At 47.2% G+C, this 12,782-nt stretch overlaps 1 protein-coding gene across 5 annotated transcripts in view; it reads left to right on the top strand.

Moving 5' to 3' along the window:
• pknox2 (pbx/knotted 1 homeobox 2) overlaps positions 1 to 12,782 on the top strand; it is a 343,270-nt gene that overhangs the window by 238,055 nt on the left and 92,433 nt on the right. For all 5 annotated transcript variants that reach the window (XM_067971059.1, XM_067971057.1, XM_067971055.1 and 2 more), the window contains 2 exons: positions 1,347 to 1,455; positions 8,099 to 8,235. In XM_067971059.1, coding sequence (XP_067827160.1) covers positions 1,369 to 1,455; positions 8,099 to 8,235 — 224 coding nt within the window. In that variant the 5' untranslated portion in view covers positions 1,347 to 1,368. The remainder of the gene's footprint in view (positions 1 to 1,346; positions 1,456 to 8,098; positions 8,236 to 12,782) is intronic.

The following is a 12,782-nucleotide window of genomic DNA, read 5'->3' as shown; positions in this document are numbered from 1 at the left end:
TTCTTGATATTAAAGGCATCAAGGGATATGGGGATGGTGCAGGAAAATGGCGTTGAGGTAGAAGATCAGCCATGATCTTGTTGAATGGTTGGAGGGGCCGGATGGCCTACTCCTGCTCCTATTTCTTGTGTTCTTATGAGGCGGTGCAAGGAATATTCACTAGATTAACTCCTGGGATGAGAGGGTTGTCCTATGAAGAGAGGTTGAGTAGAATGGGCCTATACTCTCTGGAATTTAGAAAAATGAGAGGTGATCTCATTGAAACACGTAAGATTATGGGGGGGGGGCTTGACACGGTAGAGGCTGAGAGATTGTTTCCCCTGGTTGGAGAGTCTAGAACTAGGGGGCATAGTCTCAGGATAAGGGGTCGGCCGTTCAAGACTGAGATGAGGAGGAATTTCTTCACTCAGAGGGTTGTGTATCTTTGGAATTCTCTACCCCAGAGGGCTGTGGCTGCTGAGTCATTGAATATATTCAAGGCTGAGATGGATAGATTTTTGGACTCTAGGGGAATCAAGGGATATGGGAATCATGCGGGAAAGTGGAGTTGAGGTCGAAGATCAGCCATGATCTGATCATATGGCCTACTCCTGCTCCTCTTTCTTATGTTCTTATGAGGACATGGAGCAGGAGATAGGAACATAGGAACAGGTGTAGCCCATTCAGCCCCTCATGCCTGTTCCGCCATTCAATTAGATCATGGCTGATCTGTACCTCAACGCCATTTTACCCGCCTTTGCTCCACACCATGGCAGAAGCAGTGTCTGTGATTTACTGTAGCGTCTGACATTTTTTTTGTTTTTCCTTCAGTCTCTGTGCATTGCTCCTGGCTGAGAGGGCAGTCAGGTGGTCGCTGCTTAGTGGGGCTTTTAACCGGCTGTCAGAAGATATCACTGTGATTGATCTGGAGCTCTCTCACTCTCTCTCTCTCTCTCCTTTTGCGACTTGACCAAGAGCACGGAGGACTGTGCACCTACCTGAGAGTGCAGCAGTTTGACTCCTACCTCCTGTGTTACCCTTCCCCCTACTTCACTTTATTATGTTCTAAGATTTTAGTGGACTCTCCTGGCAATCTTAAGCAGCCCTGCCCATTCCTACAGATTTCTTTCTGACAGTTGATGCAGTTTTTTTTAACAGCACACGCGATCTGGTTGTTATTTCATACGTACCTGCACTTCTGAATAGCCTCGTAATGGTAAACTGTGATGAATCATTCTGTACTTGAGCAGTTCACTTTTGGAATTGGACCTCCAATGCCCTTAGCTGGCTAAGCTGATCCTTTTCTTCCGAGTGCTCCATGCCGGTGTACTGAGCAGCTGTAAGAACCATCTCTCTTGTTTCTCTAGGTTCTAGATGTGAAGCAATCCCATGATGCAACATGCGTCCCCTGCATCATCACTGACCATGATGGCAACCCAGAGCGTTCCCCCTCCAACGTACCAAGAGAGCCAACAGGTGGGTTTGTGGTAACAGAAGAAGGACTGTGGAGTCTTTAAGGCCTCATCCTGAGAATACTTTAAGGAATTCTGAGCCTGCGAGGCCTGAAATTAATTTTTAAATTCCGATCTCATCCATGTACTTTTTCAGTGTTGTCATATGGAAGTGAGATATGGGAAAATAGCAGAAAAATGTTGCCAGCTCCAAACAGGACTGACTTAATAGCCTGCAGTACAGGTGGACCTGAAGTAATTCCAAGGATAAGGTCTATTGGTTGTCTACCCAATGGAATTCTAGTTATTAAAAAAAAAATGTTGTAAGATATTCCATGCTTTGTGGCTTAGTTCAGGACTCTGCCTTTTTTCTAATAAATCCTTTTTTATTATTTGTGCTGCTGCTCGGGTCCTTGCTCCATGTGCAACAGAACCCATGGAAACTATTATGTAAAAGTCTCTGAGCATTGCAAACTTAAAATACATCCACAGGATGTTACAACACAGAAACAGGCCATTGGGCCCATCAAGTCTGTGCTGTTCTTCTCCACTAGAGCCATGCAGTCTAATCTTACTGTCTTGTTTGGTCCCCTCCCCAAACCCTTGAATATTCCTCTTTTTCAAATAACTTTTGAATTACATTTTAAAGGAAAATTATGGATTCTGCTTCAATAATGGCTTGTGGCAGAAAATTCCATCTTCTAACTAACCATCTGTATAGAGAATTCTTTTGTAACCTCCCCTTTAATTCTTTTTTGGCACCATAAATTTGTTACCGTCTCACGGACCAGTGGAAACAATCTACCACTATTTATATTATTGTAACCTTATATAATCTTGAAGATCTTTATCACGTCACCCTTTAACTTTAAGGATTGGTAAACATTTTATGTTTGGATCAAGAATTCTAAGTATTGGGAAACGGTGGGTTAATTGAGTTTGCGTAGAATGGGAGTGAATGGGACAAGGTTTATGTAAACGTGGAGTCAGGAGGAGCAGGAGTATTCCTCCTGACCCCATATTAACAGAACTTGGACCGCTCCCCACATCCCCCCCACCCCCTCAGGCCCGAGGCCCGATCGCCCACCATTCCTGGCCACTGTTCGCTCCGTCCCCGTCCCCCCGCCCCTCAATCGCCTAGCCTTCCTCACTTACCTGAGGGCCATTGCGATGCAAGTGGGAACCCTGGTTAATTTTTTTTCTTTCCTCCCTACTCCAGGAGCCCTATGGCTGTCACAACTGAAAGCAGCTGACTTGGCAGAGGTCAGGGATCGTACCGGGGGCGTTATTGGTCTGTGCGTGGCTCTATGCCACCCTGGGCAATGAACTTACCACCTGAGACACCCCGGGAGCTGGCACAAGAGTACATTTAACATAATAGCACAGAGGGTGCAGATTTATCTTGTCAGAGCTCTACCGTACATATTGAGACAAATAGACTCATCAAGCACCCACTCATTAACAATCTGCTGCCGCTCCGATTTGCCCGGTGATCAGGGGAATGAAAATAAATTATAATGTCTTAAATTAAGCTTCTTTGTTCTTCGCGCATAAATTCTGTCCTTGAGGATTTGTGACAGTGGGATTTATAACAGACAGTGGCTGTCAGTCATTTCTACAGGCTTGATACCGGGACGACTAAGCTCCTATAGAGGCCCCTGGGGAGGCTGGTATCTGTAGTAGGTGAGGGTGAGAGGACCAAATAAAACTTAAAAACCTGTGGAGATTTAAGAGCTGGAAGTACAAAGGAATGTAGAATGGGGTTAGTTGAGTGTGAAGAGCCCAATTTATTTCACACTGAAGCAGGGATTAAGAATTTATGGCTTTTGAAAGAGCTGATGATAATGGACCAAGCAACCTTATCCTTGTCACTCCCCTGAGAAACAAATTGACTGTTTAATAAAATGGGATTGAGATCAAAATCCAGCAAGAGTCCCATAGGGGGGGGGGGGGGGAAGGGAGGGGGATGGAGAGAAGCTTGTTCCCTTGTATCAGGTAACACAACAGCTCTCCTTTTCATTGCCCACCAAATCGTCCGTACCAAGTCTGTCAGAGAAGCTGTTTGTTGGATGACAATTTCTTCAGCTTCGAAAGTGTCCCAGAAAGCAGAGTGCCTGGTCTTAGGGAGGAGGGGGCTGGATTGGAGAGTGCCTGGTCTCAGGGAGGAGGGGGCTGGATTGGAGAAGAGTGCCTGGTCTTAGGGAGGAGGGGGCTGGATTGGAGAGTGCCTGGTCTTAGGGAGGAGGGGGCTGGATTGGAGAAGAGTGCCTGGTCTTAGGGAGAAGGGGGCTGGATTGGAGAAGAGTGCCTGGTCTCAGGGAGGAGGGGGCTGGATTGGAGAAGAGTGCCTGGTCTTAGGGAGGAGGGGGCTGGATTGGAGAAGAGTGCCTGGTCTTAGGGAGGAGGGGGCTGGATTGGAGAAGAGTGCCTGGTCTTAGGGAGGAGGGGGCTGGATTGGAGAGGAGTGCCTGGTCTTAGGGAGGAGGGGGCTGGATTGGAGAAGAGTGCCTGGTCTCAGGAAGGAGGGGGCTGGATTGGAGAGGAGTGCCTGGTCTTAGGGAGGAGGGGGCTGGATTGGAGAAGAGTGCCTGGTCTCAGGAAGGAGGGGGCTGGATTGGAGAGGAGTGCCTGGTCTCAGGGAGGAGGGGGCTGGATTGGAGAGGAGTGCCTGGTCTTAGGGAGGAGGGGGCTGGATTGGAGAAGAGTGCCTGGTCTCAGGAAGGAGGGGGCTGGATTGGAGAAGAGTGCCTGGTCTTAGGGAGGAGGGGGCTGGATTGGAGAAGAGTGCCTGGTCTTAGGGAGGAGGGGGCTGGATTGGAGAAGAGTGCCTGGTCTCAGGGAGGAGGGGGCTGGATTGGAGAGGAGTGCCTGGTCTTAGGGAGGAGGGGGCTGGATTGGAGAAGAGTGCCTGGTCTCAGGAAGGAGGGGGCTGGATTGGAGAAGAGTGCCTGGTCTTAGGGAGGAGGGGGCTGGATTGGAGAAGAGTGCCTGGTCTTAGGGAGGAGGGGGCTGGATTGGAGAAGAGTGCCTGGTCTCGGAGGAGGGGGCTGGATTGGAGAAGAGTGCCTGGTCTCAGGGAGGAGGGGGCTGGATTGGAGAGTGCCTGGTCTCAGGGAGGAGGGGGCTGGATTGGAGAAGAGTGCCTGGTCTTAGGGAGGAGGGGGCTGGATTGGAGAAGAGTGCCTGGTCTCAGGGAGGAGGGGGCTGGATTGGAGAGGAGTGCCTGGTCTCAGGGAGGAGGGGGCTGGATTGGAGAGGAGTGCCTGGTCTCAGGGAGGAGGGGGCTGGATTGGAGAAGAGTGCCTGGTCTCAGGGAGGAGGGGGCTGGATTGGAGAAGAGTGCCTGGTCTCAGGGAGGAGGGGGCTGGATTGGAGAGTGCCTGGTCTCAGGGAGGAGGGGGCTGGATTGGAGAAGAGTGCCTGGTCTTAGGGAGGAGGGGGCTGGATTGGAGAAGAGTGCCTGGTCTTAGGGAGGAGGGGGCTGGATTGAAGAGTGCCTGGTCTTAGGGAGAGAGGGGTCCAGATTGGAGCAGTGAGATAAGAAAACTACAGAGGACTGTTCAAGAGCTTTTATACTAATCTTAAAAGGGCCATATTTTCTCTACCAGATGACACAGGCTCTATGTCAGAAGCTATTAAATGTGAAGTATTCACAACAGCCTGGGAATAGTGGCTTTACTCAGAGTGAGTGTTACCGTTTACGTGAGCATGCTGGCTGTTGGTCAGGGACATGAAGTAGCACCTATGTCATCTTTTGTGTACATGGAACTGTCGGGGAATTTGTTTTTTGCACCTCTGTTTTGAGCTGTTCATCGCGAGGGATGGTCTGGGAAATAGAACACCTTTTTGCTTTTCTTTTTCCACTGGGAATTAGAATCCAGGCTCGCAAGTCAGGTAAAGCACAGTTAATCAACCTTCACCTCACGGCTTGCTGCCCTGTGGAGAGTGACACCATAACAACCTGCCTGTGACACCCTCCCATTTTAACATTTGAAGTTTGCTGCTGGTTTATGGCAGGTTCGGCTAGACCCAAGGGGCAGATAGTCCTAACAGCTGATCCAAAGACACATGTAGTGGGATTAGGCTGGATAGCTCTTTTTCGGCCGGCACAGACACGATGGGCCAAATGGCCTCCTCCCGTTCTGTAAATTTCTATGATTCTAAACAAAAATGGATCCCTGCAGCCCCTGGAACAAGTTAGGTTGGGTGAGTTACACTGTTAAAACTCCTCCTGTGCTGTATCTCCGGTGTTCAGCAGCTATGGCTTTTCACCCCATTGCCAAGGATCTTTCTAGGTGTCAGCAAATGAATTGAAGCCCATTTGTGTTAAATATCAAAGAGTGCAGTGCAAGTAATAGGATTAAGATAGGGACTTTGCAAGGCAAGACTGGGCTGTAAACATTTAATGAGGGATTTCATGGCTGCTTGAGCTGTACTTCAACTCTTTAATCACTACAGCTTTGTTCTGACATGTATAAAATCTTTAGTTGTCCATCCACTTGTTATAAGCTACAATTGGTTATCTTTCATGATTGAATGCAGTTCAGAAAATGAACTAACTTAATATTTAGAGGTGCATCCTATGTCATTCATTTAACAATTGCTCCCCCAAAAACCTACTGAGTAAAGACGTTGATATCTGTGATGTCGAGCCATACAGATCACAAGGTTTTGCGTTTCTGGGCTGTGCTAAGGTCTTATACTAGTTCAGCATTAAATTTGTGCAAATTTATATATGAAAACCGTGGCGTCTGTTTGGATTTTCTTTAAGGCTTCATCCACTTGCACTGCTATCTTTAATAACCTGTGTACCTGTACGCTTAGGGCCTTCTGCTTCTCTGCTCCACTTAAAATCTTACCATTTGAGGTCATTTCCTTTCCATGTTCTTACTTCCAGAATGTACCACTTCACATTGAACTGCATTGGCCATCTATCTGCCCACTCTGCTAGCCTACTTATGTCCTTCTGCAATCTTTCACAGTATCACAATTTGCCGTACCCCTCCAATTGTTTCTCTCATTCCCAAATCTAGATCATTTTTATATATATATATATATATATATATATATATATAGTCAATAAGAGTGGCCCCAACATTGATTTCTGTGGAACACCGCTCATCACTCCTTTCTTTTTACTGCTACCCTTTCCTTTTTGGGGAACTACAGTTGGCCTCATTACCCCAGAAGGAGAAGGCCAGCCAGAGATCCCCACCTAATTGCTATCCAGTAACCACTCCATGTATGTTGGACATCTGGTGAGGGCAGGACGGGGCTCAGCTGCAGTGTCTTCCGTAGCACTGTCTAGGCTCTCACGAAGACTGGCAAGTTGCGCAAGGCTTCTGATGTGGGTTGAGCCATATTCCTGTGCACATCAAAACCTTCAGGAGAAGAGGGAAGAAAATTTGAGCCAGAAAGTTGTTAAAACAAATTTCAAATAAAAGGTTGTTAAAGTTACATCATTTTTTTCCTCATCTGATCCCCTACTGGGTTGTGCGCTATTGCCTCAGTCAATGTGTGCACAGATCACATACGTGGTAATCAGACAGCCTGTCCCAACCACGGGAGCTGTATCTCTACTCCTCTATAATTAAATCCTCCTATTATTCCAGAATCATTTTTTGAAAGCAGGAACAACACCAAGCTTCTTTTCTACACCACAGCCTGCCATCTTAGACCTCCTGCACCCTCAGTCTTCACCATAACACCAAATATGAGAAGCCTTCGGACTTATTTTGATTCCAAGATCAAAACTAACCACTCAGCAGTCTCTGACTTGTTCACCTGGTCCCCTCCCCTCCCCTAAACTTTGCTCCATCTGAGCCTCCTCCAAATTTAGCCCCACGCTTCCTCCATGTTGTAATTTCTCCTCCATCTCCTAATCTCGGCAAACTCATTTACTTGATGAAACCCACTACCCGGTCCCAGACCCTGACCACTCCACTTTCTCTCCTCAGCATCTTGCTTGTCAACATCGTCAACTACTGCCTACCCACTGGTACCATTCCTGCCCTTTTCAAATCTGGTGTCACTAACCTTCTACCAGAAGAACCCACCCTCAATTCCATTACTCTTTTAAACTATTACCTTACGGGCAATGTTGTCTAGATTTTTTTTCCTTCTGAAAAGCGAATTTGTTCTCTTATTCTTGCAAGGGGATGAAAGTGCAGAAGGAACGGAAGCTCTTGCCTCAGACTGGGGAGGGTGAACAACACCCCAAAACTGCCTCCCTCATGAGCACAGTCAAAACCGTGGCCCAACATCCCAGGTTCCAGCTTCCCAAACAGATCATCGATCTGAGCCCCAGGGATGCCTGCTGCTGAAACTCACCAGCTCTTAAGGGAGACTCTACTCCATTCTTAGTCTGACCACTAGACTCAGGGTCACTGTACTTGGGTAGTAGTGAAGTTTAATCGCTCTGTTAATTGTATCGCTGTGTGATCCACAGACAGGTATTGACCATTATTGTGAAGAATTGTGCAAGATAGCCCCTCCTCAACTTGCCCCCTTCGCTGAAGATGGATGTATAGTGAGCAGGTCTGTGTGTAGCACAAGCGAGCAGGAGAGCTAAGGGACTCCAGTCAAAAAAAAACATTCAAACTATTTTCAGATGGTTTCGCTGAGGTCAAGTACCATTGTAAAGCTTTATTATCCTTCATCCTCCACAGATGACAGCCACGGCGCAGCAGACCACCAAGACACAGCCAGTGCACATACCATCATCCTCTGCGGCTGCCACTCCCGTAGCCACTGTACCACTTGACCCTCAAGCACAGCTGGAGTCTGACAAGAGAGCAGTGTACAGGTATGTACAGGTATGAACACCGTATACAAAGCAGTTTACAGGTATGAACGCACCGCATACAGAGCAGTGTACAGGCGGGAACGCACCGTATACGGAGCAGTGTACAGGTATGAACACCGTATACAGAGCAGTGAACAGGTATGAACACCGTATACGGAGCAGTGTACAGGCGGGAACGCACCGTATACGGAGCAGTGTACAGGTATGAACACCGTATACGGAGCAGTGTACAGGTATGAACACCGTATACAGAGCAGTGAACAGGTATGAACACCGTATACGGAACAGTGTACAGGTATGAAAGAAATGTACAGAGCAGTGAGGCTTTACAGTAACACTCCAAAGGATTTCAAGTGAGTTTCTGAACTGTGCGCTCCTCTGGGAGTCAGAGTGAACAGAATATAAAGCATTGGCTCTGGTACATGCCTTATACATGTCGATATCCTTAGGCCAGCTCACCAATTTCCAACCTCCCACCTGTGGATAACGACCCAGTTGAAGTGTTACTGCACTGTAAGTTTTGCAGTTGTGTTTCTCTGTTGGGCTTTCAGTGGATGGGTGTGAATTTTATATCATTTCTCTATCAAGCACTGTATGATTTATTGAAATCCATGCTCAATGAACTGATGGCACTAGCGTAAGTCTCTTGCAATGTAAAAACAATTTACAGAAACGAAAGAACTCTCCAGGAACGCGCAGTGCCAGAGATAGAATGTCTGCACTTTCTTAAATGATGTCTGTGTGAACTCACCAAGTGTTTTCTTAACAGCACTTAGATTTTGTCACCTTAAAAGGACACATGCTTACATTTTAGTAGAAGGTTAATATAAAGGCCAGGAAATTCCTCGGAGCTGCTCCTGCTCCTCTGGCGTTACTTCGCATTTACGCACATAAGCCGGGTTTCCACTGCACTGCTGGTAAAGTAACGTCGGTGCAATGGGAGAAGCTCCGAGGAATTTCCCTGACACTGTGTTTTACATCAAGGTGTCCAAACTGCAGTCCTAAGGCCACATGAGGCATGACAATCCAGCACTTGGAACCCAGGCAACTGAGTCCTAATTGTCTTTATAGCTTTTACTGGTTGGTTTGTCCTGTTTGAATTTTGTGGGCCTGGAGCTTTGGCAAGGGCTGTTGTTAACACTGTTGCCTCATTGGTGGATAATTCCTAAACCAAGAACTGTTCCTATCAGCAACCGGAGATATGGGAGTTAATGGGAATCGAGATTGAAGCTCTACGTGAGGCCTTGAGAATAAAAGCTTAGACATTCCTGGTTTATATAGACTGGAACACTTCAGGGCAGTGCTGAGGGAGTATTACATTGTTGGAGGTGCAATCTTTCAGATGAGATGTTAAAAGAGGCCCCATCTGTCTGCTGAGGTGGGCATTAAAGATCCCATGCACTATTCCGTGAGGCACTGTGGGCCATCAGCAGCAGCAGCAGAATTGAATTCCAGCACAATCTGTAACCTCATGGCCCAGCATATCCCTCACTCTACCATTACCAACAAGCAAGGGGATCAACCCTGGTTCAATGAGGAGTGTAGAAGTGCATGCCAGGAGCATAGCTAAAAATGAGGTGCCAGCCTGGTGAAGCTACAACACAGGACTATTTGCATGCTAAACAGCGGAAGCAGCATGCTGTAGACAGAGCTAAGCGATTCCACAACCAACGGATCAGATCAAAGCTCTGCAGTCCTGCCACATCCAGTCGTGAATGGTGGTGGACAATTAAACAACTAAAGGGAGGAGGAGACATCCTCAATGATGGCAGAGTCCAGCACGTAAGTGCAAAAGACAAGGCTGAAGCGTTTGCAACCATCTTCAGCCAGAAGTGCCGAGTGGATGATCCATTCCCCCCCATCACAGAAGCCAGTCTTCAGCCAATTCGATTCACTCCATGTGATATCAAGAAACGGCTGAGTGCACTGGATACAGCAAAGGCTATGGGCCCCGACAACATCCCGGCTGTAGTGCTGAAGACATGTGCTCCAGAACTAGCCGCACCTCTAGCCAAACTGTTCCAGTACAGCTACAACACTGGCATCTAGCCGACAATGTGGAAAATTGCCCAGGTATGTCCTGTCCACAAAAAGCAGGACAAATCCAATCCGGCCAATTACTGCCCCATCAGTCTACTCCCAATCATCAGCAAATTGATTGAAGGTGTCGTCAACAGTGCTATCAAACGCCACTTACTCACCAATAACCTGCTCACTGATGCTCAGTTTGGGTTCCGCCAGGACCACTTGGCTCCAGAACTCATTACAGCCTTGCTCCGAACATGGACAAAAGAGCTGAATTCCAGATGTGAGGTGAGAGTGACTGCCCTTGACATCAAGGCAGCATTTGTCCGAATGTGGCAGCAAGGAGCCCTAGTAAAATTGAAGTCAATGGGAATCAGGGGGAAAACTGGAGTCATACCTAGCACAAAGGAAGATGGTAGTGGTTGTTGGCGACCAATCATCTCAGTCCCAGGACGTTGCTGCAGGAGTTCCTCAGGGCAGTGTCCTAGGCCCAACCATCTTCAGCTGCTTCATCAATGACCTTCCCTCCATCATAAGGTCAGAAATGGGGATGTTCGCTGATGATTGCACAGAGTTCAGTTCCATTCGCAACCCCTCAGATAATGAAGCAGTCCGTGCCCGCATACAGCAAGACCTGGACAACATCCAGGTTTGAGCTGATAAGTGGCAAGTAACATTTGTGCCAGACAAGTGCCAGGCAATGACCATCTCCAACAAGAGAGAATCTAACCACCTCCCCTTCACATTCAACGGCATTACCATCACTGAATCCCCCACCATCAACATCCTGAGGGTCACCATTGACCAGAAACTTAACTGGACCAGCCAGATAAATACTATCGCTACAAGAGCAGGTCAGAGGCTGGGTATTCTGCGGCGAGTGACTCACCTCCTGACTCCCCAAAGCCTTTCCACCATCTACAAGGCACAAGTCAGGAGTGTGATGGAATCCACAGGATGCACTGCAGCAACTCGCCAAGGCTTCTTCAACAGCACCTCCCAAACCCGCAACCTTTTCCACCTAGAAGGACAGGGGCAGCAGGTACATGGGAACAACACCACCTGCACGTTCCCCTCCAAGTCTCTCACCATCTCGACTTGGAAATATCTCGCCGTTCCTTCATCATCGCTGGGTCAAAATCCTGGAACTCCCTTCCCAACAGCACTGTGGGAGAACCTTCACCGCATAGACTGCAGTGGTTCAAGAAGGCGGCTCACCACCACCTTCTCAAGGGCAATTAGGGATGGGCAATAAATGCTGGCCTTGCCAGCGACGCCCACATCCAATGAACAAATGAAAAAAATTCAAAGAAAATCAAGGAAGTTCTCGCAGTGTCCTCAACACCACGGAACAGATTAACTGGCTATTTATCTCATTGCTGTTTATGGGACCTGGCTGTGTGCAAATTGGCTGTCACATAACAGCAACTACAATTCAAGAAGGATTCATTGGCTAGGAAGCATTTTGGGACATCCTGAGGACAGGAAAGGTGCAATATAAATATAATTCTTTCTTTGCTCTCTTTCTCTTATTTCCCTTTTTAGAATAGAATAGAATCATAGAAGTTTACAACATGGAAACAGGCCCTTCGGCCCAACATGTCCATGTCGCCCAGTTTATACCACTAAGCTAGTCCCAATTGCCTGCACTTGGCCCATATCCCTCTATACCCATCTTACCCATGTAACTGTCCAAATGCTTTTTAAAAGACAAAATTGTACCCGCCTCTACTACTGCCTCTGGCAGCTCGTTCCAGACACTCACCACCCTTTGAGTGAAAAAATTGCCCCTCTGGACCCTTTTGTATCTCTCCCCTCTCACCTTAAATCTATGTCCCCTCGTTATAGACTCCCCTACCTTTGGGAAAAGATTTTGACTATCTACCTTATCTATGCCCCTCATTATTTTATAGACTTCTATAAGATCACCCCTTAACCTCCTACTCTCCAGGGAAAAAAAGTCTCAGTCTATCCAACCTCTCCCTATAAGTCAAACTATCAAGTCCCGGTAGCATCCTAGTAAATCTTTTCTGCACTCTTTCTAGTTTAATAATATCCTTTCTATAATAGGGTGACCAGAATTGTACACAGTATTCCAAATGTGGCCTTACTAATGTCTTGTACAACTTCAACAAGACATCCCAACTCCTGTATTCAATGTTCTGACCAATGAAACCAAGCATGCTGAATGCCTTCTTCACCACCCTATCCACCTGTGACTCCACTTTCAAGGAGCTATGAACCTGTACTCCTAGATCTCTTTGTTCTATAACTCTCCCCAACACCCTACCATTAACGGAGTAGGTCCTGGCCCGATTCGATCTACCAAAATGCATCACCTCACATTTATCTAAATTAAACTAAATTTCTTTCCCTTTCTTTCCTTCATTCTTTCCCCTTTGTTCTTTCCTGTCCTTAAAATGAATCCACCCTCCTTCTTGCCATCAGCAGTGTTACAGGAGTTTTGCATACCTGTAAAATTTATTGGAGTTTGTTATGGCTCTAACAGTCGATGAACTAAA

Source organism: Heptranchias perlo, chromosome 33, assembly GCF_035084215.1.
Source record: "Heptranchias perlo isolate sHepPer1 chromosome 33, sHepPer1.hap1, whole genome shotgun sequence".
NCBI classification, from domain to species: domain Eukaryota; kingdom Metazoa; phylum Chordata; class Chondrichthyes; order Hexanchiformes; family Hexanchidae; genus Heptranchias; species Heptranchias perlo.
Note: the sequence above shows the minus strand (reverse complement) of the source record. Positions and strands in the feature narration are given on the sequence as shown.